Source organism: Crinia signifera, chromosome 1 (assembly GCF_055691185.1).
Source record: "Crinia signifera chromosome 1, ASM5569118v1, whole genome shotgun sequence".
NCBI lineage: Eukaryota > Metazoa > Chordata > Amphibia > Anura > Myobatrachidae > Crinia > Crinia signifera.
Genome location: NC_139217.1, coordinates 336,497,603 through 336,523,503, shown reverse-complemented (window position 1 = coordinate 336,523,503; position 25,901 = coordinate 336,497,603). Strand labels below are relative to the sequence as shown.

Here is a 25,901-nt window from a genome sequence, read left to right as displayed (position 1 = left end):
GGTAGTACCCAGCACTCCTCTAGCAGTTGGGCTCCCTCCCAGCACTGATGTGCACCTCATCTCTTCAGTGATCAGCGGCAGAGCAGCAGTAATCTCTGGCTCCCCCCAACTGCCCCCCCCCCCCACCCCGGGACAGTCTCCAAATAGCGGGACTGTCCCATGGTAATCAAGAGGTATGATCCAGTACTGCGAGGGGGTCCTCTAGTTTTTTCAATTCCTGTGCAACTGACACTCCATCTTCTGCCTACAGTTCTGCAGTCTACCCTTATTGCAAGCACAGGTAATATATTATAGTAGGCATGTGAGGCAACTGCCCTGTATCTGGGACCTTTACTTTTATAATAAGAGCTCAGATCTTCTCTTATTCTTCAAGCTTTATTACATCACAGTACTGTTCCTTTAACTGTTCTGACTGCTGCTGTTCTGCCTGCGGGTCCTTATTATCACTTAGTGCTACAGCTGAATTGCTTTTCTCTAGATAAGTGATGAAGTGCTTGGCTTTCTTTAAAAATAACATACTATAGCACATTTCTTCCTCTTCCTTAGACACCTCATCTAGTAGATCATCCATCACTCCTTGATATGGTAGGAGGCTTTCCCTTTCACACTTCTTTCTTCTGTCACTTTCAAATTGGCAGGTTGTGATCATGCCAATACTGTCATACATGTAACTCATCTGCTGGTTCATCCTGCATACTTTCCACATGCATGATGACATATTTAGCTTGCAACACCAGTTTTCATTTTTTTAGTGTGACAAATAATCTCCCTAATCTTACGGGCCATACACACGGTGCAGTTACAGTCCCATTTCTTGGGATTGCTCCATGTGTATAGACCTTAGCGGCGCCAATGCACAGTCCCACACGTAGGTATCGCCTGACTAGATTTGCTGCAAACCGTATAAATCTAGTTATCGCCAGTGTTCTCTCAACTGAGAACACTGGCTGTGACAGATAGGTCAGCACACATCACTGGTACAGTGCTTAACGAGATCTGTTACACATGCAATGCTTAAACAGGTCGCTCATCACACTGCTCCCATCGCCCCATGTGTACGGGTATTAGACACAGTGTGCAAACTTCAAGGAGATAGAAAATAAGGGGCAGACTAGATGGGCCAACTGGTTTACATTCTATGTTTCACAAAATGTAAAAAAACATGGCAAAGATGGGAGGATTAGCTTGGCCACATCATCCAGGATTCTATGGGGTATTGGATGTTCAACTTACAAAATATAAAGAGACCTACAAAAACAATGGCATGAAAGTTGTTAAAATGAGATGTGCCTAGCTCCCATATTATAAAGCTCTTAGAGGAATCACAGAGAATGCTAGTCATGTATTATATCTTGCAGATATGCCAAACTTTGGATAGCATTTTGTGTAGAGGTGGCATGTTTGTTTCCTTTTCCGCTGCCATATGGCAGTTAGTAGGTATTCAGACCTGATCCCATGGCTGCTAGTTTTTGGAGCCATGTGATCAGGTATACACCGCCCCGCCACAGTGAAATCCCACTCCGTGCAATCCTGGAAATGGCTTAGCACAGCTTGCGAAAATAGCTGGTTCGGGTATACGGCGGCACATCCATTCACAAGAAGCTCATCATCGAATGATTCTCCCAGTGGGTGGGATGTATCAACATACATCGCCGCCCTTCGCACAGCAGCCGCCGCGATGCTACCGCATATGTACTAACATATGCGGCCAGAATCGGGCTGCAGTAACGGAGACCCCCGCGATACCTGTGATGTGGGCTGCGGGGGTCTCCGTCACCTCCCGGCGGCTGCCAGCGTCCCCCTGCGACTCCTCCTCCCCCCTGAAGCCGGATGTCCTCCCGGCTGTCACACCAGGGGGAGGAGGAGGTAGGAGGACGGGAGGGGGGGGCGGCGCGCGTACGGCGAAAGAAGCCCATAGGCTTCTATAGGGTATCGCCACCCTCTGGGTGGCAAAACCCTGGCCAGTGAAAACGGGGCGAACCGGTGATGATACATAGGAAAATGCGGTAAAACGGGGGTTTTACCGCATTTTCCCTTTAGTACATCCCGCCCAGTGTGTGCAGTCTTACTTGACGGCTGCAATAGAATCATGCTGATAGTGGCCACAGATGACATCAGACACCGGGCGGGATTCTCTAAACTGAAAAAAGGGTAAAAACCCCGTTATCTGGGTTTTTACCGCATTTTGGGATGCTGTAAGCATCCCCCGCCGGGTTACCGCGGCGGGGGGCATCGCCAGAAAAATCTGGCGATGCCCCATAGAAGCCAATGGGCTTCTATCGCAACCCTCCGCCGCCCCGTGCCGACCCCCCGTCCGGCAGCGCAGTGCTGCCCGGACCTGTGACCTCCTCCCTGCACTGAACCTCTTCCGGGTGCAGGGAGGAGGAGAGCCCGGCGCAGCAGCAACAGCGCCGGGTGTGGGAGGGAGGGGAGAGCCGCCTTTGCCTTAATTATCGCATATGTTACAACATATGCGATAATTAAGTATGCGATGGGCGGCGAAGGGGGCGGAGATTCTTAGAGAATCTCCCCCAATATCTCTCCAAATGCCTGGGCACGCCGGCGTTTTCCCTTGCCACCCCCTGAAAATGTGCAGTTACCACCCCAAAACATGGGCTTCATGTCAATCACCTTGTGAATGGTCAGCGATTAAAAAAAAGTATCCATCTTTCATTGCAGGATGTCTTTGCGCATGTGCACAATGTGCTGTACGAATTCAAAGAAGATCAGATGCTATGGAAGCAATTGGACTGGAACCAATAATGATAATTAACTGATACTGTAGAGGATGCTATTGACTGAAAATTAATGATCCGTAGGGTAAGCGAATTTGCTGTCTCAAAGGCACAAACACGGTGTACTGCACAAGGTGTCCAAGTACTGGAGTCAGGAACAAAGCTTGGTCAGTGACATTGTAGTCACTGACAAGTGTAGTCTGCCAGAGCAGGGCTTTTATCCCCCTTGCAATGCAGTGATTGGAGACTTGAGTCATCTGCACACTACAAGGACAACAATTGGTGGATACAGGCTTAACATGTGAATTAGGTGATCATTACTGGAACTCCCATTGATGGGCTATAGGTCATCTGCCAAGAGTGTTGCCATGCCTTTCAGCATAGGTTTCTGTTGTTTTCATTTGTTTCTGTGATTTGCATAATCAATTCCCTCCAGTGGTCAGCACAGATCTATCTCAGTAGTTTGCCCCTCTTAGCCCTCTGTAGCTAGCTTATCAATGCATTCTAGGCCAAAGAAGCTGTAATCAGCCATTTTCCATTCTCCACATGGACTCAGGCAGACATAGCTCACATGGTCCATCCTGGTACAGCATTAGATGGTGAGTTTATCACTCAAAACTGTGTCACCATGAACCTAATCAGGAAGTTATGTATGCTAGCAGTATTAGTTACACTGTAGCATGTCCCTTTTACATGTAATGTTATGTTTGTAAGCTCAATGTTATGTGTATTGCACATATTTGCCTTGCCTTTTCATATGCATATTGTTATTGCAACTTCTTGTTTCATTTACAGCTTTACCAATTCCACGTACATGCATTTCATGATACTACATTTCACTGCAACTTCACTTTAATATAGCAATTTCATGTCTATGTAACATTACGTTTATTACAGCTAATCAATCATCACATATATTATACCCCTTTTAGACATACACTAGTCCCGGGATTGTGCGCATGCACGTGAAAAATCCCGGGATTTTGCCGTATGTCTGAAAGGGGTATTACTGATCCCTTTACTGAATAATTAATACCATTCTTCAGACATCGTATCAGGATTATTGGAAAGTAAATGTAGTTATTCTGTATGCTTCGAATTTGCCAAGCGGCTTAGTGAGGGGCTAAACAAGTGTCAGGGTGGCGCCCTGCAACAGAGATGGTGTGAACTCCATGAGACACACGTCAGGAGGCACAGGGAGCTATGGCAAGAGAAATCACAGCAATAGATGTGCTCTCCAACAAATCCACTTAACATGCTGGTAAACAGCACTGCGTTATGCATCGATTCTTGATAGTTGGTCTTCTATAGTTGTTTTGCGCACAAGTGGAAAATTTTGTAACATATTCTACAATGTCTTTATGAAATCTTGACTACCATCAACAGAATAGTTCAAATTGTTCTCCCTCCAACAAGTTTCACCTCTTAGAAATGGTTTATCAGGGATATAGGATAACCACTACACCTATAGTCCTGTGGTCAGCCACTGCACTGACTGTCGAATATACAGGTATTACCAGAGGCGTAGCTAGGGTGGCACCGATGGAACTTGTGCTCCGGGCGCCAATGGTTTTCAGAGCTCCCCCCTGCTGTGTCCTGTGCGGCGTGTGCCACCCTATGTGTGCGTAACAGACAGGCGTGCGGGCGGCCGTGGCGGGCGATGTACGGAGTGAGCAACGATGACTCACTGCATGCTATCTCCGTACATTGCCCGCCCGTCTGTCAAGCGCACATAGGCATGCGCACGGGGGGGGTGCCAGGTGTGCACAGGCACCTCCTAATGGCACCCCCCATATGATTGCACCTATGCCCCCCAGTCATGGCCGCGGCTGTCACTCACGTGATGTCACATTAGCAGTCAGAGGGCGGTATTCAATGTGAATACCTGCGAGGTGCAGCGAATCCTTTTTTGGATTCGCTGCACATTCGCCACGTTCCGTTTACAGCACATGAATAAAAATAGCATGCCCCTCCTCAGAATAAAATTCCTGATTTTTTGACACCAAATGTAAAAAACAAAACACTTTATTTTAAAAGTTCACATTCCACTTCACCATAAAAAGATAGCGATTGCTACTCGGTGAATCATGGCGAAAAAAACCTTCAAATGTATTCGCCATGTGGTCATTGAATAGGGTGATTCACCGGTTTTGTCAGAAATTCGCCAAACAGCACAAATTCGCCATAAAAACATGGCGAATCAGGCTCATTGAATACCGCCCAGAGCCTCATGCTGCTGCCCCCGGACTGTGGCCACCCCCCCCAACACGCTGGGCCGGGGCAGGAATGGACGCCTTGACAAGGGCTGCTCCGGGTGCCCTGGCTGCCCCCTACGCCCCTGGGTATCACACCTCTTGCAGGCTCTCTCATATCTGGTAGTAATGTGCACCCTGTCTTGCGATTTCACATGCCAGGACAGAGGAAGAAAAACCCAACAACAACAGCAGAAGAGTCACTGTACCCAGCTCCTGCTATACCTGGCGCTCTCTCACCTCACTAACATAAGTTGTCATAATGAGAAGTATAAATGACAGAACAATATAGCAAGAACACTGTCTCAGTTACTACTAGCTGCTCTCTTCAAAACAACAGTGACTTCAGTATATTCTGTTACAAATGTATCTTTTCAATACATTGCATAATGTACTAGGACTAGGCTACAAATGTATTGATGTGAAACGTCTTTATGTATGTAAATAAAAATAACATATTGCTACTTTATTGCAGCCAATGTGCTATAGGTTATTAGAAGGTATTAGATTGCTGCTATCACACAAGAAGACTTCTCTAGCTGACCAGGCGATTGGCTGGGGGTCTAGGGTTACATTCGGAGCCATTGGAATTTACACAATAATTGATTGTCAGAACATGGAATATGATGCTGTAACCTGCTGTGAACGGCTGTTTTAACCATGTTAGTGACCTAAATGCTGAAGATAAAATAAATCTGCTGTTGAATTTTAACCAGTCTATGCGATCTTTGACACATTATGAGATGCATTTTGTTCCTTATTGTGGTTCCCCCAGACGTCGCCCCCCAGGCCAATTCAACACATGATCATGAGGATCCAGATTTCTGAAGGCTGTTGTAGTTTTGGTGTTGGTATGTTAGGCTCCTGTTGGCTTTGGTCTGGATTCTTACAATGACGGTAGAGGGGAAGAAAATTGGCCACAGGATCAGAAATGAATGCACTGCTCTGACATAGAGGAGTAAGGCATAGGGCATATGCATCTTGTTAACAGCATATTGTCTTGATACAGTTACACTTAAAAACTCATTTTGCCTGAGTGACTGAAGAACCCCTAGAAGGTATGGGAAACATAAAACAGCTAGTGTGTAGTGTTGTGTTCACAAATGGATGAGACAGACCCAGTATCTAAATATACTTAAGTCCAGAAAAAGAGCAGACAACGCGTAAAAATGTGCTTTAGTTGTAATAGTAAATCCAAAACACAAAATATCCATTTTCTACACATTCAAATAATGAAATGGAAAGTTATATATATATATAGGCTGAGAAGTGTGCCTCATTCAATGACTTAGGAGCCCCCAACCATTGGCAGCTTCCCAGGCAACAAATTTGGTGGCCTAATTTGTCTCCTGGCCCTTGATATTTTACAACAGCCCCCTACTACCCTGTTCCGAATGCAAGCACAATCAGCCCAGAAAAGAGCTTACATATTGTCAGCAATAAGGTGGCATTTGAATCAGATTGTGCTCACAATCATTGCAACCAATGAAAAAATAAGGGGGCCAAAGACATACCGTTAATGGGGATTCCAACAGGTTGCCAAAAGATAAAGTTCAAATTAAAAATGAGTAACAATGAGAGAACAGATTGACAAGGGATATGTGGTATGCAGAGATTGAAGAAGAACCATGTAATTGACAGTGTCAAAGGCAGTGGATAGATCTAAGGAAATGATATTTGAGAAGTGACAAATTACTTTTGAGTAGATCATGGGTGTTTTCAGGAGGTAAGAGTTGAGGTATACGGACTCATGACAGATTGACTCTAGGTCGACAGTCATAAGGTTGACCACTATTGGTTGACAGGGTTAAAAGGTTGACATGCAAAAGGTTGGCAGGGTCAAAAGGTCGACAGGGTCTAAAGATCAACATGGAAAAGGTCGACATGAGTTTTTTGGAAAAGTTTCTAGCCGACATGTGCCGACAGGCGGTATTACATGCCCTACCATCCATTGCGGAGGTAGAATAGCACAGCGAGGCACCACGCCCGAAGCAAGGCGAGCAAAGTGAGCCATGCGAGGGGACGTGGTACACTTAGATGGTGTCCATACCGGTCTATGTCGACATAGACACAAAAAAAACATGAAAACCGCATATCGTCCTTTTGAATGTCGACATTTTGACCCTGTCGACCTTTTCACTGTCAACCTATAGTGGTCAACCTTATGACTGTAGATCTTGACATGGTAGATCTAAATACCATAACATAGATGGAAACCAGATTTAAGAGGGTCAAAGTCAGAATTGGAATAAGGTAAGTAGGAAATAAACGATCCTCTCAAGGACTTCAGAAAATATCAGAGGAGCGACGGTTGAAATGGGAAAGGGAGTTAGGGTTTCTTAATTATAGGTGTAACAAGGGTGTGTATAAAAAAAAGGGGACAGAGCCGGTGAAAGGTGTTAGCAGACTTTAGAAGAAGGTAAGAGGGTGTTGAGTCCAAGGGGTAATTGGAGAGGGAACATGATGAAAGCAGGGCAAAGACTTCATCCTCAATGATGGGGAGAATGAAGACAAGGTGGAATGAGATGTATGGGAGGAAAAGAGATGGATGAATAGAAGGAAGTTGGATGGATGAGATGAACTAAGAAAGGAGTGAGAGGGTGAAAAAGAATGAGGGTTTAAAGCAGCACTGTTTAGCATGGGAAGGGGCACAGCGGTAATATTTATTTATTAACAGCTTATGTAGTGCAGCAAAGTCCGTTGTACTTTACAATGGTAAACCTTGATAAAACAAAACTTTGTAATAACACAGACATATACGGTAGGTAAGAAGGCAGTGCTCCTGAGTTTACAATATAGGGAAATAGGCATTGAGGTACTTATGTATTATCTGGGCTCCCATGTTAAATGCACCCCATTTTTTCATACCCCTACTATCCAACTACGCATGGAGTTGATTTTATATAGTGTGGAGAGCGCAACGAGCCACCGTGCCCGAAGCGTGACGAGCGCAACGAGCCCCGCGATGGGACGCGGTCTCATAAGAAAAACGGGAGCCCAGATATTACATAAGTACCGGCATTAACATTCAAGGATAGGTTGTACCTATTGCATAATTGTCCACCACATTGCAAAGGTTCTTGGTGGGCTGGATGATTTGGTCACACAGCAATGGTGTCCGTGGGTCAGGATGATGGGAAAGTATAGAAATAGAATATATATGAGGATACAGACTTTACAGTCAGGAGGTAATAGGATAATACACTTTATGAAGGTTATGTGGGTGGTTCTGGAACTTGCAAATCCTGCCTAAAAGAGGTGAGTTTTCAAGGAATGCTTGAAGGTTTGTATTCTAGGGGGAGTCCCCGGAGGACATTCCAGAGTAGGTGCTGCCCGAAGAAAGGCCTGCAATTAATGAGTGGGGATGAGAGACGTAGATCTTGTGAAGAGTGAAAAGGTTGGGTTATATATTGAGATAAGCAAAGAGATGTACAGTATATTGGTTTTGTTTGGTTAATGGCCTTGTGTGTGAGTAAAATTATTTTATATTGAATATTGTAGAATACAGGTAACCAATGGAGGCAATAACAAAGCGGATCTGCAAGCGATGAATGACTAGCAAGGTAGATAAGCCTTGCAGCTGCATTCAGAATGGATTGTAGTGGTAAGAGTATCCTTATCTGAATAAGAACCACGACTGTTAAAAGCCTGACAGTTGGGATCCAGAGTTACAGGAGCTATTCTCCTTTGTTGGAGTCCACGACCCCATAGAGTGAGAATAGAACCTGTGGTGAGCGCAGTGAGTCATTGAGCCCACAAGGGGGTTTCTTTGTGCTCACCACGCTGTCGAAGAACTGACAGTCGGGATTCTGACGTCTGACTAATGACCATCGGAATCCCAATTGTCGGACCCTCATACCACTCCCAAAGGAAAGACAACAGAAGAGACAGGAAGAGAGTTGACAGATTTTAGTTACGGTTGGGATGAGCATTGGAGAAACAGCATTACTTCTTTGTGAGGATAAATGATCATGAGGAGACATAGTAGAGTGAAAGGATGAGAAGAGTGTTGGTACTTCACCTACACTTGTGGGATCAAATGAAGAGAAGGTACCAGAGGGTTCAGGTAGGAAATTGAGCAGGTCATCGGCTGAGGAGGAACATAACATTTCATCTTGAATCTTATCAGTCTTGTCTTTTAAGAACCAAGAATTTGTGCATTGGTAGTATCTGTTGGATTGGGTAAGGGAGGTTTGAAAATCTATTTGATTGGAGTTTGAAGCTTGAACATAAATGACAAGTTGGAAATACTGTATGTTTGTTTGGCAGAATTCAGGGCATTACAATAGAAGTGTTAAATAGATTTTTAAATAAGGAAGTCGTTTGGAGTAAGAGATTTACGCCACTGACTATAAACTTTACATGAGGATTTTTGTAGGTGTTTTGTTCATTTAGAATGCCATGGTTGGCATTTAGGCCTATGTGGAATGTAAAGGGTAGCTGTAGCCATTTCATCAAGGACTATTTTTAGAGGTGCAGTTGTAGCAGATAGGTGGAAAGTTCTTGAAAATGGCCCTCCAGTTGAGTATAGGAGTCAGTCAGACGTAGATTGAAAGGAGTGTACTTCAAATGTTATTGTTAATGTGAGTGATATTCCAACTCCACCTCCTTTACTGTTACCACACCTGGAGGTGTGTGTGAAGTGGAGACCAACGTGTAACAGTGCTGCAGGGGATGCCATGTATGATTGTGTAAATATAGTGGGAGTTGCTGGACAAAGAAGTGTCCAGGACATATGCCTGATCATCCTGGACAGTCCAAGAGATTAGGCAAGAATAGGGAAAAAAGTAGCAGGTTTTAGGTGGAGCTGCCTGCTGATTTGCATTAATGTATTTGTTGATTGTATACATCATATAATACTTTATATACTGTAGTTTAATCACTATCTCACTATTACTTTGTGTGGCAGTCTGTGAAATTATTGAGGTAAACAAGGTTTTAATCTTGACAAACTAATTTCACTTGCTGACAAATGGAATCCATATCTAAGATCAAAGACACTACGAGTTGCTGCCATGGCTTGTCTTTACTGCATGTCCTGGCCAAGCGACGTCGCGTCCCTTCTCCTCACTGGCAGAAATATCATTTGAAATGTGCAGAGCTGCAGCTGCATGAAGTTATTACTTAAGGTGGCCTCCCCCCTCGGGCTTTACTGATTGGTGCTTGTATCTATTAAAAGGCAGTCAATCCTGCAGTGCCCTGCTGTTTATATTTTATGCCAACCCTGGTCCTCAATAGTGCATTTTTCCAGGTCTCCACACATAGGGGGAAATTTACTAAAGGAAATTTGTAAAAAATAGGTGTATTTGTATTTAGAAATACACTTATTTTTGACATTTACTATCCCGAAAATACGGCAATTCGTATTCGTATTGATAGCACATCAATACGAATACGAATTGCCGTATTTTGTGGATAGTAAATGTCAAAAATAAATGTATTTCTGGTACTCTTTACCTAGAACGGCGCCAGCGATTGAAATTGCGGTCGTCGGGGGTAAAAATCGCGGTCATCGCGGTCATCGCGGGTAAATCGGGATGACCGCGATGCCCGCGATGACCGCGATTTTCCCATAGGGAACAATGTTAACACGGCAGATTGACCGCGATTTTACTGTTAAATGCCTCAATGGACCCGATTTGGGGCCAAAAAGGCCAAATTAACCCTTAAATGTCCCCCCAAATTTTTAACGCCACCCCACGATCCACGCCAACCCGAAGCGTGGCGAGCGCAGCGAGCCCGCGAGGGGCGGCGGTACGCGTCCTCCGACCTTTTCATGCCCTACTATCCACTAGGGCGTGGTGTGAGAATATAATAGTGTGGCGAGCGCAGCGAGCCACCGAGCCCGAAGCGTGGCGAGCGCAGCGAGCCCCGCGAGGGGACGCGGATACCTTCACAGGTAGACGCGTCCCCTCGCGGGCTTCACAGGTGTCCGCCTCGCCACGGACACCTGTGAAGCCCGCGAGGGGACGCGCATAACTGTGAAGGTATCCGCGTCCCCTCGCGGGGCGCGCTGCGCTCGCCATGCTTCGGGCTCGGTGGCTCGCTGCGCTCGCCACACTATTCTATTCTCACTCCACGCCCTAGTGGATAGTAGGGCATGAAAAGGTCGGAGGACGCGTACCGCCGCCCCTCGCGGGCTCGCTGCGCTCGCCACGCTTCGGGTTGGCGTGGATCGTGGGGTGGCGTTAAAAATTTGGGGGGACATTTAAGGGTTAATGGGCTCTGTGGCCCATTTAACATTGATTCCTATGGCCAAATCGGGTGGATTGAGGCATTTAACAGTAAAATCGGGTCCATCGCGCCTTTTAACATTGATTCCTATGGGAAATCGGGAGCATCGCGTCGCGGGCATCGCGGGTACATTTATGGCCGGCTGCGACGCGACCGACACGATTTTCATGTTTAACATTGGTTTCAATGGGAAATCGCGGGCATCGCGTCGGTCGCGTCGCGGCCATACATAAATGTACCCGCGATGCCCGCGACGGGCGCCCTTCTAGGTAAAGAGTACCGTATTTCTAAATACAAATACACCTATTTTTTTTACAAATTTCCTTTAGTAAATTTCCCCCATAATTACAAGTGAAATAATTAGCTCCAACTGTGGATATTTTAAAATGTGTCTGAATAATAAGTACACCTGTGCACCTGCCAGGTGACCTGGAAAACATGCTCTGTTGGGGGTACTTGAGCATCATGGTTGGGAATCACTGCTTTATGCTACGGTGTAAAGCTGCTGGATTGTGTCCCAGGAAGGCCCAGCGACAGGGGGGTCGAAGGGGACAGCCATCCTGGGCCTGATAATTTGAGGGGCCCCAAAGCTAGCCCTATCAGCATTCTAGACTGAATTTTATTTCAGACTGATGGGCAAAAGGGGGGCGGCTGCTGACATCATGTACATGTGACATCAGCCACCCATCACATGACGTACATGACGTCACGGGGCAGGTGCTGACGTCATGTGACATCAGCCGTCCGCCCCAAGTAGGCACCAACCCGTCTGCATTCCCAGGAGAATGCACAGCTTTTTCATGGGGCCACCCACTGCCCATCCCCTTCCCTCCCCAGCACGTGCAAACACCTTGGCAAGTGTGATGGTAGCTGAAGGCGTTTGCACAGGTGGTCTGCATATTTGCTCATTCGCCCTGACCAATTGGGTCTGAATCAGGCCCTGAATTCGGAGTTGGGGGCAGTGGAAGGATTTATTTCGGTACTTGTGTACTAGCACGGCGCCCCGATAATTAGTCGCCCGATTTTTTAATCGCATCGGATGCCATACACCCGATGGCATGCGATGCGATTTTAACTCATATTCGATATTAAATTGTATAAGCACCCTTATGGGTGCTTTCAATGGTTAAATGCACCTCCACGCCACCCCCCCAAGTATAAACGTGAACCCGAAGCGTGGCAAGCGCAGCGAGCCCGCGAGGGGCGGCCGTATGCGTCCTACGATCTTTTCATACCCCCACTATCCACGTCAGTGTGGAGTTGAGAATAGAAAGTGCCCGAAGCGTGGCGAGCGCAGCGTGCCCCGCGAGGGGACGCGGATACCTGTGAAGCCCGCGAGGGGACGCGGATACCTGTGAAGGTATCCGCATCCCCTCGCGGGGCGCGCTACGCGCGCCACGCTTCGGGCTGGGTGGCTTGCTGCGTTCGCCACACTTTCTGTTCTCAACTCCACTCCGACGTGGATAGTGGGGGTATGAAAAGGTCGTAGGATGCGTACCGCCGCCCCACGCGGGCTCGCTGCGCTCGCCACGCTTCGGGTTCATATTTATACTTGGGGGGGGTGGCGTGGGGGTGCATTTAATCATTGTAAGCACCCATTAGGGTGCTTATACAATTTATAATCGCATCGCATCGCATTGTATGGCATTGTATGCCATATACAATGGCATACAATTTTAAAATTGTATGCCATTGTACAACATCGGCCGATATTGCGTCACATCGCATACCATCGCATGCGATATGGTCTGCGATGCGATGGGCGCCGTGCTAGTACACAAGTACCTTTATTTCTCTGCATGCATCTTTCTCAGGTTTCTCAGACCTGATCGCTGCTCTGCAAAAATGCAGAGCCCTGCGATCAGGTATACGCTGCCCAGTCACAGTGAAATCCTGCCCTGTGGAAGCCTGCAAATTGCTTAGCCCGGGTTGAGAAAATAAGCTGGATCGGTGTTTAGCTGCAAACCGCTCACCATCAAATGATTTTTTCCACAGTGCGGAGTCTGTGCAAAGCACGGGACTTACTCGGCAGCTGCAATAAGAACAGTCTGATCGCTGCCGGACGACTTCCCCCTAACACCTGGGCACGCCTGACACTACCAGAAAAAGTCCGGTTACCACCCCCAAATGGCGGCTTCCTGTCAATAAACTTGCATATGGCCAACGCTAAAAAAAAATGTTGTTCCTGGGCTAAGTAGACAACGGAAATGGTTTGTGTTATGGGCGTGTCATGGTTGTGTCATAAACAGTGGTTGTGCACACAGAAGCACAACCATTCACATAAGGGGCCATTTTCAGACCGAGAATCTGCAGTGGCCAGAGGGCTGCTGTAAGCTTACATGCTGTGTGACTGATGGTGCATCAGTAACTGCACCCAGCAGTATTTCTGCATCTACAGTACTAATAGTGGGAGTCTCAGTTCTTGCACTGATATACCCCAGGGAAGAGTTTTGTAGCATCATTTGCATAAAGTTGCAGATGTACGACCAACAAAAGATGAGCGCACAGATGTGGCTGCGTACGACTCACAATTGGAACCTTAATTACACACAGACATACCTGGATCCTCTCTGAATTCACACAAACTCCCCCATATGTATTCCAAAATCACACACAATGCCAGGCCTTACCCCACATTCTACTGACACTTTGCGTGATGTTTCATTATTACTGTAGGGAGAGATTTGTGTGTTCCACTTATGTGCTCAGTTAAGGTGCGTACACACGGGGGCGATTATTGCAAATATTGCTGGAAATATGGTCGCTGTGCGACCATATTGCCAGCGATGGGAATGTGCACCGGCGATAAATCTCCGGGTGCACGCTCCCATTTTCTGCCCGTAGTGATCGCAAGCTCCTGCGACCAGCTGATTTCCACTGCCGGGCTCCCCCGGCAGTTTCTTTTTCATCAGCGACCATCTCTGGTCGCTGATGAAAAGGAGACACTGAGCAATATATTGCTAGCAATATATTGCTGAGCAATATATCTCCCCCGTGTGTACACAGTTTAAGAATACAGTAGAGATCTGGGATTGTTTTGTAGATTACTACAGCAGGTCATGGAATGTTTTTAATTAACCCTCCAGGGGGGTAGCTCTGCACTTAAGCCCCATACACATGGGGCAATGTGTGTTTAACTAATGTGCTAATTAGCACAGATCGCTTAGCTCACATTGCCCTATACACGCACAGTGATGTGTGCTGAGCAATCTGTGCTAAACAGTGCTTAACTCAGTGTTCTATGGTGGCCCAATTCAGGCTGCATATATTCGCCCCGCCGAATGCACCCCCCCCCCCCCCCCAGTGTCCACCCTGGAAGCCCCTTTGTCTGTCAATCACTATGCAAGCACCCCGGCAATTGAATCGGACCCTTTATGCACATGCAGGCAATCTAACCAGATCGTGACTACATGTGCTAAAGGTCTGAACGGGTCTGCGCGGGAACACAGATCACCATCGCTATGGGACGATGTGTGCTTAATTTCTAAGCGATCTAGACAGAATGCTTAGAAAAAAAGGAAAAATCGCCTATGTTTATGCCCCTTACTTTTCTTCTTTTACACAAGGTCACTTGCTTAAAGGATCATTTTCATTGCAAATGGGTTACAGGTAATAAAAATATAGTTTATAGATTGAATTGTGAGCATCTATTGTTTATGCACATTATTATGTATTATTAAATTGTCTCAAAATAAATGCTTTAGTGATAAGGAATGAATGTCAGAAGCATATGCTATTTCACTGAAATATACTTGAATTGTCTCCAATGCTGTAGTTATGCACTGGGTGCGTTATACAGAATTTGTGGGGTTTAGCATAAATGAGCTGTTCAATTAGACAGTTATACAGCTTTCACATCAGCGTCCATCTTCATGTAATAAATTCTCCCAATCTACATACTGCTCTAAAGCACACTGTATATAGGTTACACTGTGCTTATGACAATAGGAGGAACCATTGTTGCCTGCAGCTAAATGTAGTCTGTTGCTATGAGCACCACCTGAGTTCTGCTACCATGGCAACAAGCAGCAAACGTTGAGCTCTACCCCTGCAGCCTTCTGAGTGTGTATATTAGTGGACACACTTTACATTATGTATACATACTGTATAGTGAAATAAAACTACCGTTTCCCAGGCATCCATATCTAAAACTACTGCTAAGCAGCTTCCCTTTGCAAACCACCTGCAGGTGCAAAGGAAAAAATCTTAAACATGACTAAATACAGTAGAATTCTGCACCTGGATTAATAGAAAACATTCTTAAAGAGATTCACGGCATCCTCCACTCAATGTATTTGGAATGCCGGACAAGCACAAGAATGGGTGGAATAATGATTAAACAAGAATAATCCTTTATTACTAGTTTTACTGCTATTAAAGGGGGCATTCAATCTACGGCTTCTATTCCCGACAGGGGAAATAGCGGCGGGGCCCTATTCAATGCTGTCTTTCCCGACAGCATTGAACAGTAGAATGTGCCTGACTTTAGAAGCAGTCGGGCATGTTCTGCTGAGAACGCCCGTGGATTGTCCAGCTCCCCGCCGTAGCTCGATTATCCATGGCCCTATCTTGCGGTCATGCCTCCTTTTTGGCGTTCGGCAGCCAGGACATTGAATCCCGCCTGCCGATTCAGTGTTGAGCCAGCCGAGAACAGGTCAGGGTCACGACTGTCGGGTCAGTGACCCTTCAATGAATACCCCCCAAATTAATTAGAATCTGGTAATTGATTTCCTGGTTATTTCTATTTACTCTGCTCTTTTAATCAGTTTATTTTCAAATTAAACAAGTTATAGAACTATAATGATCTCTTTCGTGAATGGCAATGATAGATGATAGAGTTGATAACAGAGAAAAAAAAATCTTCAAAAATAATTCCACCTTTCTATTGTCATTTTTTTAGGTGTATTTGCTATAATACTTTCCAGCAGTTAATTGAGCCACATAAAACATGACCCTGGGCAGGATGTATTAAAATACATTGCCGCCCCTCGCTGCACCACCGAAGCGATACTAGCACATATGTACTAATATATGCGACTAGCATCGCCATGCGGTGACGGAGGCCCCCCTCTATACCTGTTATATGGTGTGCGGGGGTTCTCCGTCACATCCCTGGGCTTCAGCGGCTGTCTTGATGGAGGACGGGACTCAGAGTACGGTCGGCATCTGCGGCGGGCAGTGGTTGGTGATAAGAAGCCCAAAGGTGGTGATACCCTGGCCTGCGGCCGGGTCTTAGTACATTTGAAAATGCGGTAAAACCCCCGAAAACAGGGGTTTTACCACATTTTTCCCTTAGTACATTCCGCCCTCTATGAATTTCAATTGTGGCATTATTGATGCAAATATATGTACATAAACACAGGGGGTGCAGTGTGGTAAATGGCTGGGGAGGCACATGCTAGTACCAGAGCCAGACTTACACACAATAGACTTACACACAATATATGAGCCTAAAGCCTTGTACATGCTATACGATGTGCCGCAAATCGACCCATGGGTAAACCCTGAATGATATCGTTAATGATTTTATTCAGGGGCATCACCGGGACCCTGCTGAACTTGCATGCAGTCCCGGACGATATCATCAGATTGGACTGCATGATCAGACAATGGGCCAGATGTACCAAGCTTGAAAAGTGATAAAATGGAGAGTGATAAACAGTCAACCAATCAGCTCCTACCTGCCATGTCACAGACTGTGTTTGAAAAATGTCAGACAGGAGCTCATTGGTTGGTTGATTATCACTCTTCATTTTATCACTTTTGAAGCTTAGTGCATCTAGATGTATGCATGATGATAACGTGATGGTGCATATCACTAACAGACATTGATAGTGTGTACCCACCATAAGGGTTCATGTAGGCCAGGCAAGTCCCATCATGCCTTGCCATGGTTTTGCTATTAGGGAATGTTAAACTATGGCGTGCTGGGATGTGTAGTTTCAGGTGCAAATCACTGAGATTTGATCAGTGATGTGCAGAAAAAGCAGACTTTTTGTTTCAGAGTTTTGACTATAAAAATGATAAGAATAATACAAAAAATATATTTATAATATATTCTTTGTATTTTCATATACTTTATATAATCAAAATTCTGGCTTATACTGGAGTATGGCAGGAAATGCTTTGCCTCACCTGCCTCACGTCACTGCATAAACGTATGTATTTATATCATTACTGCTGAGCATGATTTGCTTTCCCACATCCCTACACTTGTCCCTGATGTATGTTAATGCCCTTGAAGGTAACATGGAACCCACCATTCTGCCCTACTTTTCATCACCCTGGCAGGCTGCCCAGGTAACACAGCGATCTCCTGCTGTACAGAACAGGATTATCATGTCGAAAATGGGACAAACAGGGGACCCTGATATATATAAGTGAGGTAATGTGATCTTGAACAATTCAGTATAAGGCTTATTTCTGAAGTTCTGCACCGCTTCTTTTATAAAGTGTATTTGAAGGTGATAGCCAAGTCCAGAGTCATTTCCAAACAACCAGGCAAAAAAAGGGGGAAGCCACCTATGTTTGCGGATGTGCAGATGCTCTGTAAAAAGGTCATGGTGAAAACGGTACAAATGTTACGTCAACATCCAAAATAGTACCACTGTCAGACTAGCCATTCATTTACTGTATTTCTACTTTGACTTGTTTCCATGGAAGACTGCTTGGCGTAGCACCCCCACAGATGCTGCCACAGCAGCTACATAGCCATTCTCGGAAATAAGATACACTTGCATTTGCATTTTAGCATGGTCATAAATGAGTCTATTTGACCTTCTGCACGCCAGGACCAGTAAACTAGATAGTAAACTTGAATTGGCAGGAAACCCGAACAAGTCTGCATATAGCACTGAGTAGTCCCCATATAACAATATGCACCCCTGGCTTCTCTAACTTGCTTTCAGTAATAACATTTGCAGACGTGTTGTATAAGTGAAATTTTTACATGCTTGGCTATAGGATATGTCCTGTGACTGTCCTCATATCACCTTGTTTTAGTATGGAATCATGGAATCCAAACTTACAGAGCATACCACTTTCATTTTTTATTGTCCACTTGTCAAGTGTCTGTAATACGACTGTGTAATGCCTTGTGAAGTGATAATATACTAATCAGACAGCTGTTGTTATAATCCATATTAATCTATGCCCTATTAATGGAAAGAATCAGCTTTACTTTTTCAAACCATATGGGAAGATGTACTACATGTTGGAGAGAAATAAAGTGAAGATAATACAGTAAACTACCAACCTGACATTTTTCAAAAACATAATTAAACATGCCAATTAGGAGCTAATTGCTTGTTGCTTTGCACGGGATGTTCTAACATCTGCCACCCATCTCCACCGGTTTCTGCATCCATACTAATAGCATATGCACCAATAACATATGTGATTAGTAAAGCAAAGGACAGCTCTGGCGATAAGTGCTGTCCTTTGCAATGCTGGACTTCAGGGTCTGAGACCCGGGAGTCCCTCTGCACATGTGCAGAGAGACAGCACCGGCCACGAGGCATGCTGGGATGGATCTGTGATGGATCCCTCTAACAGCACTGCAGAGAGAAGCACACAGGCTTCTATAGGGTATCACCAGCAAAAACTGGCGATTCCCTCCACAGTGGTGCCCCAACGGAGGGACTTTAGTGCATACAGAAATGCGGTAAAAACCCTGATAACTGTTTTTTACCACATTTTTTAGTTTAGAGAATCCCGCCCTTTATACAATAGGTGTAGTTTAGGACCACATATGATTTCCACTGTTCAATTATTATTACCACCTTACCAGGTCTTTGCCAGGATGTGCAGGAAACTAGTTTGGATGTTCAAAAATGTTCCCTGGTCTTCTTTTTCTGAGAGTATGGCGGGGAGCATGAGAAGTAAGGGATCAGCGCCATGGGATCAGCAATGTACTGTTCAACCTATAGCTCCATATAGTTGTTCCACCAAGAAAACGTGCGAATGAGATTTCATTGGCGTATGGAGGCTGTATATTTGCACTGAAATGACGCCCACTTTCTATGGTCCATTTGACTAGATACTATGTGCATTACTTTGCAGTGTTATAGTTTTTGGTTGGCATATGCATGTGACAAGCTTTAATTGGTTTAAACCTTCTCATCTAGCAAATCATGTTGGTTTGATACCTATTTATGTTCTACATAAGACAGTAAAGAAATTAGATGGCTGACAAAAAAAATATATAGCTAAAATATAACTTTCTATTGTAATTTTAGATTCATATTGGGGTTTTTTTTTCAGACCTTTTAATATATATTCTCTGTAAGATGTGCCTAGGCTAAGCAAAAGTTATCCCAAGAAAAAAGTGTGAGATGTTTGAGATTATGTCAAGTAGAATCTTATTTTCTGTTTATGTGCATAAATACAGATATATTCTTATGTTATGTGTAGCCAGCAGTTCATAGCAAGTGCCCCAATTACCCCAATCCTGGCCTGTCCATCTTATTGAGCATACATTTGCACAGTTGACACCACTGGGTCAAATAAAGCATTGGCCTGTATTAGAAAATACGGTACTTCTTTACTTTCACGGCGCCAGCATGGCGCCGCGCTACTTCCGGGTTACGCTCGCCACAAACTAAGTAAAATAAACGAAGTTAACGCCATGCCAACATGGATAGTTCATACCTCCACTATCCATGTTGGCATGGAGTTGATTTTAATTAGCGTGGCGAGCGTAGCGAGCCACCGAGCCCGCTGCGTGGGCGAGCGAAGCGAGCCCCGCAAGGGGACTCTGACGCGCGGCGCCATGCTGGCGCCGTGAAAGTAAAGAAGTACCGAAAATACTTTGTTGCGCTACCAATGCGGCACAATCATATAGTATGAAAACAATCATTTTCAAATATTCTTGAACCATTTGTAGTTTCCAGTTACCGAATGTACAATACTTTATTATTGACTCACCCTGGAGGGATAGAAGCTCTACTGCTGCTCCCACTAGTTCTCTGTACTCCTGGCCTGTTCAGATTGTTCTGTCCTGGGTACGCAGCTGCTCCTGGTACACTTTGACTACGAGAAAATCCAGAACCATTTCGGACTCCTCCTGTAGGACGACCTCCTTCGCCCGCTCTGCCCCACCCTGCAGCCCCTCCACTAAATGTATTACTCTGTCTTATCCCTTGTGGATGCATTGGTGGAGGAGGTGGCAAATTCGGTGGAGGTCCAGGAGGGATCTTGATTTTCTGTGATGCTAGAATAGCATTGGAGGCTGCTCTAGTACTATTTACTAAGAGACATTGAGGGCAAGAGCAGGGTAACCCAGAACCAGACCCCACAGGCCATGATTGAGACTTGGGTATGGATCCCATAGTGAGAGGATATGCTAGATCCATGCGCCTCCGTAGCCGACGCTTACGATGTGTCTGGCGGTTGACCTGACACATACTATGGAAATGAACCAAATAGCAGAAACCAAGAGTGGTAAGGTCCAGCCAGGGGTGTTGTTTCTCATAGGCATTCTGGATGGCAATGCATATTTCTGTATCATAAGGAGTCCAGGAACCTGCATCATTCTCCCATTCCCATACTATACCCTTGCCTGGGGCAGAAGATGGCTCGAAGAAACTGCGTCGTACTGGCCGGACAGTACCTGGCAAAAAAAACAAAACAATAGTTCATCCATACTTGCTAGGAATAAGGTCGTAACTTACTGTAATCTACACTGGTAAATGCTTCATACAGACATTTATAGGCTTAGCTGGTATCAGCTTCTTTATAGAAATAACGTTCATTCTAGAAATAAGAACATTTCTTTAAATTAGAAAAAAAATGTGCAATTTTAGGTAAGAAAGCCATGTAACATCTTCCAATGTGCTCAATGTAGCTAAGTAGCCACAGAGTAGGAACTCCTGGGAGGTATAACAAATCATATGTTCTATAAAGGTAACCTAATAACATGGGGTCCTAACAAGAACATGATCAACATCTAACAATTACCTAATTATCCGCAGATGCGCAATACTTGATGAAAATGTACCTAAGGGTATGGATGACACAGTGACATTGCACCATGGCTGCAGTGGGGGGGTAGCATAAAATATAAACAGCAATCTGACTGTAGGACAGGGTGATATCACAAATTGCTGACAAAGAAAACTTGACTGCCAAGCCTAGTTCTACTGCCCTACACGGCCGTATGACCTTAAAGCTGTCCCTAGAGTGACGGGCACACTATTCTCACTTACTAAAGGACATAGAACCTAGTTTCAATGTAAGATTATACAAATGTACAAGGGTTGTATATGTATACACAGTATATAGATATATATATATATAGATATATATCTCTATATATAATGCACTGTGTGTAATATACACTGTGGGGGTGATTCTGTAAGGCTCATTCGCTGCTTAGTGATCCCTGAAATGCCACATGTCCGAATGTCCGCCCCTCCTCCCGCCGCCATATCCCCTCGGTACCATGCAAGGGGATGTATGCCAACACATTCCTTCACACGCAACTGAAGGGGAGAGAAATCATTAGATGGTCGCTCTCCTTTGCCACTGCGAAACTCTCCGAAACTGTTCACTCGTGCGCGTGCGCAGACACCCCCAGATAATGTACTAACCATCTGGAGACTGGAAGAGACAATGCCAAAAGAAACATATATGCTTGATATCTAATGTTTGATCATTAATTAAAAACACACACATAAGGTAATAATAAACGAGCTGATATGTGCTGAATGGTAATACCTCCAGACTGGCACAAGTTACTTCCTCCACTGCCCCACCTTCCAGGGCAAACTGGAGGTAAATTCTATGGTGCAGAGACAGATTTACATTAGGATCAAATACACAAATTGTTCCTGCGCATTCCCAGAATACAGCTAGCTAGGTCGCCTGTATATGCAGATTTGCTCCAATCTGACCCTTTCACCCAAAAAAGAGGCAGTAACGGAATGGGCAGTGGAATCTTCTAGAGTAGGCTGTGTACAGGGGTATGGGTCATTAGATCAACACAAGTTAGGTCGACTAACATTAGGACAACCACTATTGGTCGAAAGGCACTAGGTTGACACCTATTTTAGGTAGACATGTATTAGGTAGACATGGTCCAAAGGTTGACACAAGCATTAGGTCCACATCTTTTTCCCCTCTTAGGCCTTTTGGCTGAGAGGTGGTTAGGGGAAGTAATGGGGCCTTTCTCCTTTTGGAGAGGGTCCATAGATACGTACAACCCCCTCTGCACGGGATATGCACTTGCGCACTGGGTGATGGGAGCTCACCTTGGGCTCCCATAAAATTCATTTTATGGGAGCCCAAGTCCACATTCTGATCTTATGTTTTGCGCATGTGCCTAAGCATTTATGAGCATGTGCAGGCTCCATTTGCGAATGGACACGGTGACGTATAGTTGCTGGCCCATTTGCACGAAGCAGTGCCGGCGGGGGCGTGTGGTGGCGGGCAAGGGTCACGCCCATTGTTTCATGGAAACAAATGCTGAGTGTTCCCATTCTGATGGTGCCAAGATGCAGATACTGGGGGAGGGCAGCTGACGTCATCTGATGTCAGCAGCCCACCCTGTTCACGTAGATGGGCACCACAAATCTAAATCCCCAGCGAGTGACATAGATCTGCGAACGCTTAAGAAAACATTTGATGGCCGGCAAACATCCTGCCCACATGCAAGGCTGCACATGGATGTTTATGCAAAACATCCATTCGCATGCATGCAGGGACATTCGCTGTGCGAGGGGGGTGAATGTTCTTGCGGGCAGCGTTTAGTCAACCAGAATGACACCCTAAATGTAGTCTTTTAAACTGCATTTGTTATGTTGTAACCAATTTGCACATCACATTATATGAAGGCTTCCTGATTTCTTCTTTTTACCAGTCTGCGATAGGTGAGGTCTAGCACTTATTTAGCCTTGAAGCAATGGCACATCACATACATGGACCTGGGGTCAAATTGCCGGGTTGCTCGACCCAGGTTATAAGGTTTGGTGCTTTCACACCGCACCTTGACACAGGTCGTTACGTCAGCAAACTGGCGATATCGCGGCCTAAATTAACATAAAGACTCTGACACAGGTGATGGTCTATAGATATGGCGGCTAAATCTTCAGCTGACTTGTACATTACAAATGTGCTTTTTATTCATGACCATTCATAGCTCAGTAACATATTTCCACCTTTCTGTTTTACTGATATAAACTAAACTGTATATAACAGCTAATGATGATCATGAATACAAATTAAACACAAGGTCCCACTCTAAAAAAATGGCTTACACTGCTATAAGGGAATATATTTTCAGAAGTATAATAGCAGAGACGTAAGTCAGCTTCTCCCTCCCCCTCCTCTGAGTCTGCAGGTCTGCGGCCACAACAACAAGCAGATAATTAATAATCCTGTGGGGAGGTGTGTGCTGTGTAGAGATGAATCTGTCCCAGAGGACCAACCAGTTTAAAGAGTCCCTGGACAGGAGAATTGGCTTCAGGAGGCCTTTGTGTTTCAATGGCTGTATTGTGTTACACTGCGGTATCATGTGTTGCACTGCTTTCCCTTGATGTCTTAATGTAGCATACACTGATGCATGATAAATGCGTGACCATTGACTAGTTTAACGGATATACATTTCACTGATGTGCAAATATTATTACATGCATATGCTTTCTACATCACAATAGGGTACCTGCATCGCCAACATCTCCCCATCAAGCTGACAAAACTATTTAAAAGTGGGTTAAGTATTACTTTAAGTTGCCCTATATAAAGGTAAAACTTATACATTTTCAAATATATAGGTAAAGCAGTCAGAACTCAGTGGCATAACTAACGGTCGGCAGCCCCAGCGGTGGCAGGGGGGAGCCGGCACCACGGGGGCGCAGGGTCACTTCACGGCAGGCACAGAGATCTGCGAGACAGTGAAAGGATGGGGGCTGCAGCTACTCTCCGCGTGCCCCGCCTCCCGCTCCGGACCTCGTATAGCCTCCCAACCATCTGCCCTGCACGAGCGGATGGTGATGTCGGGACATTTATGGCAGATCCCATATACCACCCGCGCCCAGCTCACACCGCTCTCCTGCTGCCTGCTGCGTCACTTCCTGCAGCAGTTGAGCAGCATTATTCAGACGAGATTCTGGAGCAGGGCTCATAGAGGCAGGCTGCAGACAGTGCAGACAAGTGTGACGGCTTCTGGAGGAGGAGCTGGTTAGAGCTCCCACCGCCTTCGATCACCCAGCCATGCCGGCCACGAGGAGCAGAAGTGACAGAACATAGTCAGTCCAAATGACCTGCAGGCAAGCAAGCCTCAAGCAGGACGCAGGAGGCAAATCCCCGTGTGGGAAGCCTGTAGTGGGGGGTGGGGAATGGGGGATAATAAGTTCATAATCAGTCCTGCTGTTGTGATGTGGCATGTACAGGGATTCCCAAGCGCCATCAGAAAGCTATCCATATTATACACAAAGCCCTGACCCTGTCGACGCAGATGCCCTGCAGGAGGCAGCAGTGAGTTCAGGGGGACATCTCAGCCTGCAGCAGAGGTCGGCTGCTGCTGTAGAGAGAAGGGGGTGAACTTAGAGAATACCCTTTCTCTCTCCCTGTCACCCTTTTCCTCTCTGTGTCTGTCACCCCTTCTCTCTGTGTCACCCCTTCTCTCTGTGAGTCAAGCCTGTCCTCCTTTTCCCTCTCCGTGGCAGACACTATCGCGATGTCACCCTTGCCTCCTATGTGTCACTTTTACCCTCTCCGCGTCACCCTTGCCCTCTCCGCATCACCCTTGCCCTCTCTGCGTCACCCTTTCCCTCTCTATGTCACCCATTATCTCTGTGTCACCCTTACCATCTGTGTCACCCTCACCCACTCCTTGTCACCCACTATGCTGCAGCCAGGGTGACAACAAGCTCCCTGCTCCCCTTGGAAGGTGGTGTGTGTGTGTGTGTGTGTGTGTGTGTGTGTGTGTGTGTGTGCACTCCAAAGTTACTGTGTTCAAACAGGTAGTTTTATGGATTTATTTAGTAGCAGCAACTTTTCAATGCCATGACGGCATTGTCATCAGGCTAAGAACACTATTTGTCTATCTACAGTGTGGGCACCCACCGCTTTTCAGCATTAGGAGGCTGTGCAGGGCAATACTGCATATATATATATATATATATATATATATGTCATTTCTAAAATATGGGTGGGGGGGGGGGGCGCCAGAAACTTTTTTGCTGGGGGAAGCAAAATTTATAGTTACGTCCCTGTCAGAACTTATACCTCTTTTGCACCAAAATCCCAGATCCGACCAGGTATTTGGAACACGATTACAAACCAGGTCGGATCCAAGACTTGCAACGTATACACCCGCAGTGTAAACAGGGGCAGCGCTTTAATCGCAGGGCCCTGGACCGATGTGCTGGGGGCAAGCCCAGAACCAAGGTAAGCTGCAGGGCTGCCCCCAGCCTCCATGCACCCCCCCTAGCCCCAGTCCGTGAGGTGAATGAATGCTGCACACAGGCATCCATTCACTTCCTCCCTGCCTCTGTTGCTGTCTGCACAGAACAGTTTGCGCTCCCGCTGCAGTCCAGAGGTTGGGCATCCCTATTGCTGTAAACGGGAGCCGGGTCTGATGACCTGGCATACCCGTTTACACTGCCCACTACCCAGGTCCTGCCATATTATTATTACTACCATAGTTTAATATTTCTGATTGGCAGAAAACACTGACCAT

The 25,901-nt window shown here is 45.7% G+C and overlaps 1 protein-coding gene across 2 annotated transcripts in view; it reads right to left on the bottom strand.

The window, feature by feature from the left end:
• DTX1 (deltex E3 ubiquitin ligase 1) overlaps positions 1 to 25,901 on the bottom strand; it is an 83,910-nt gene that overhangs the window by 50,003 nt on the left and 8,006 nt on the right. For both annotated transcript variants that reach the window (XM_083145490.1, XM_083145494.1), the window contains exon 3: positions 20,147 to 20,831. In XM_083145490.1, coding sequence (XP_083001616.1) covers positions 20,147 to 20,831 — 685 coding nt within the window. The remainder of the gene's footprint in view (positions 1 to 20,146; positions 20,832 to 25,901) is intronic.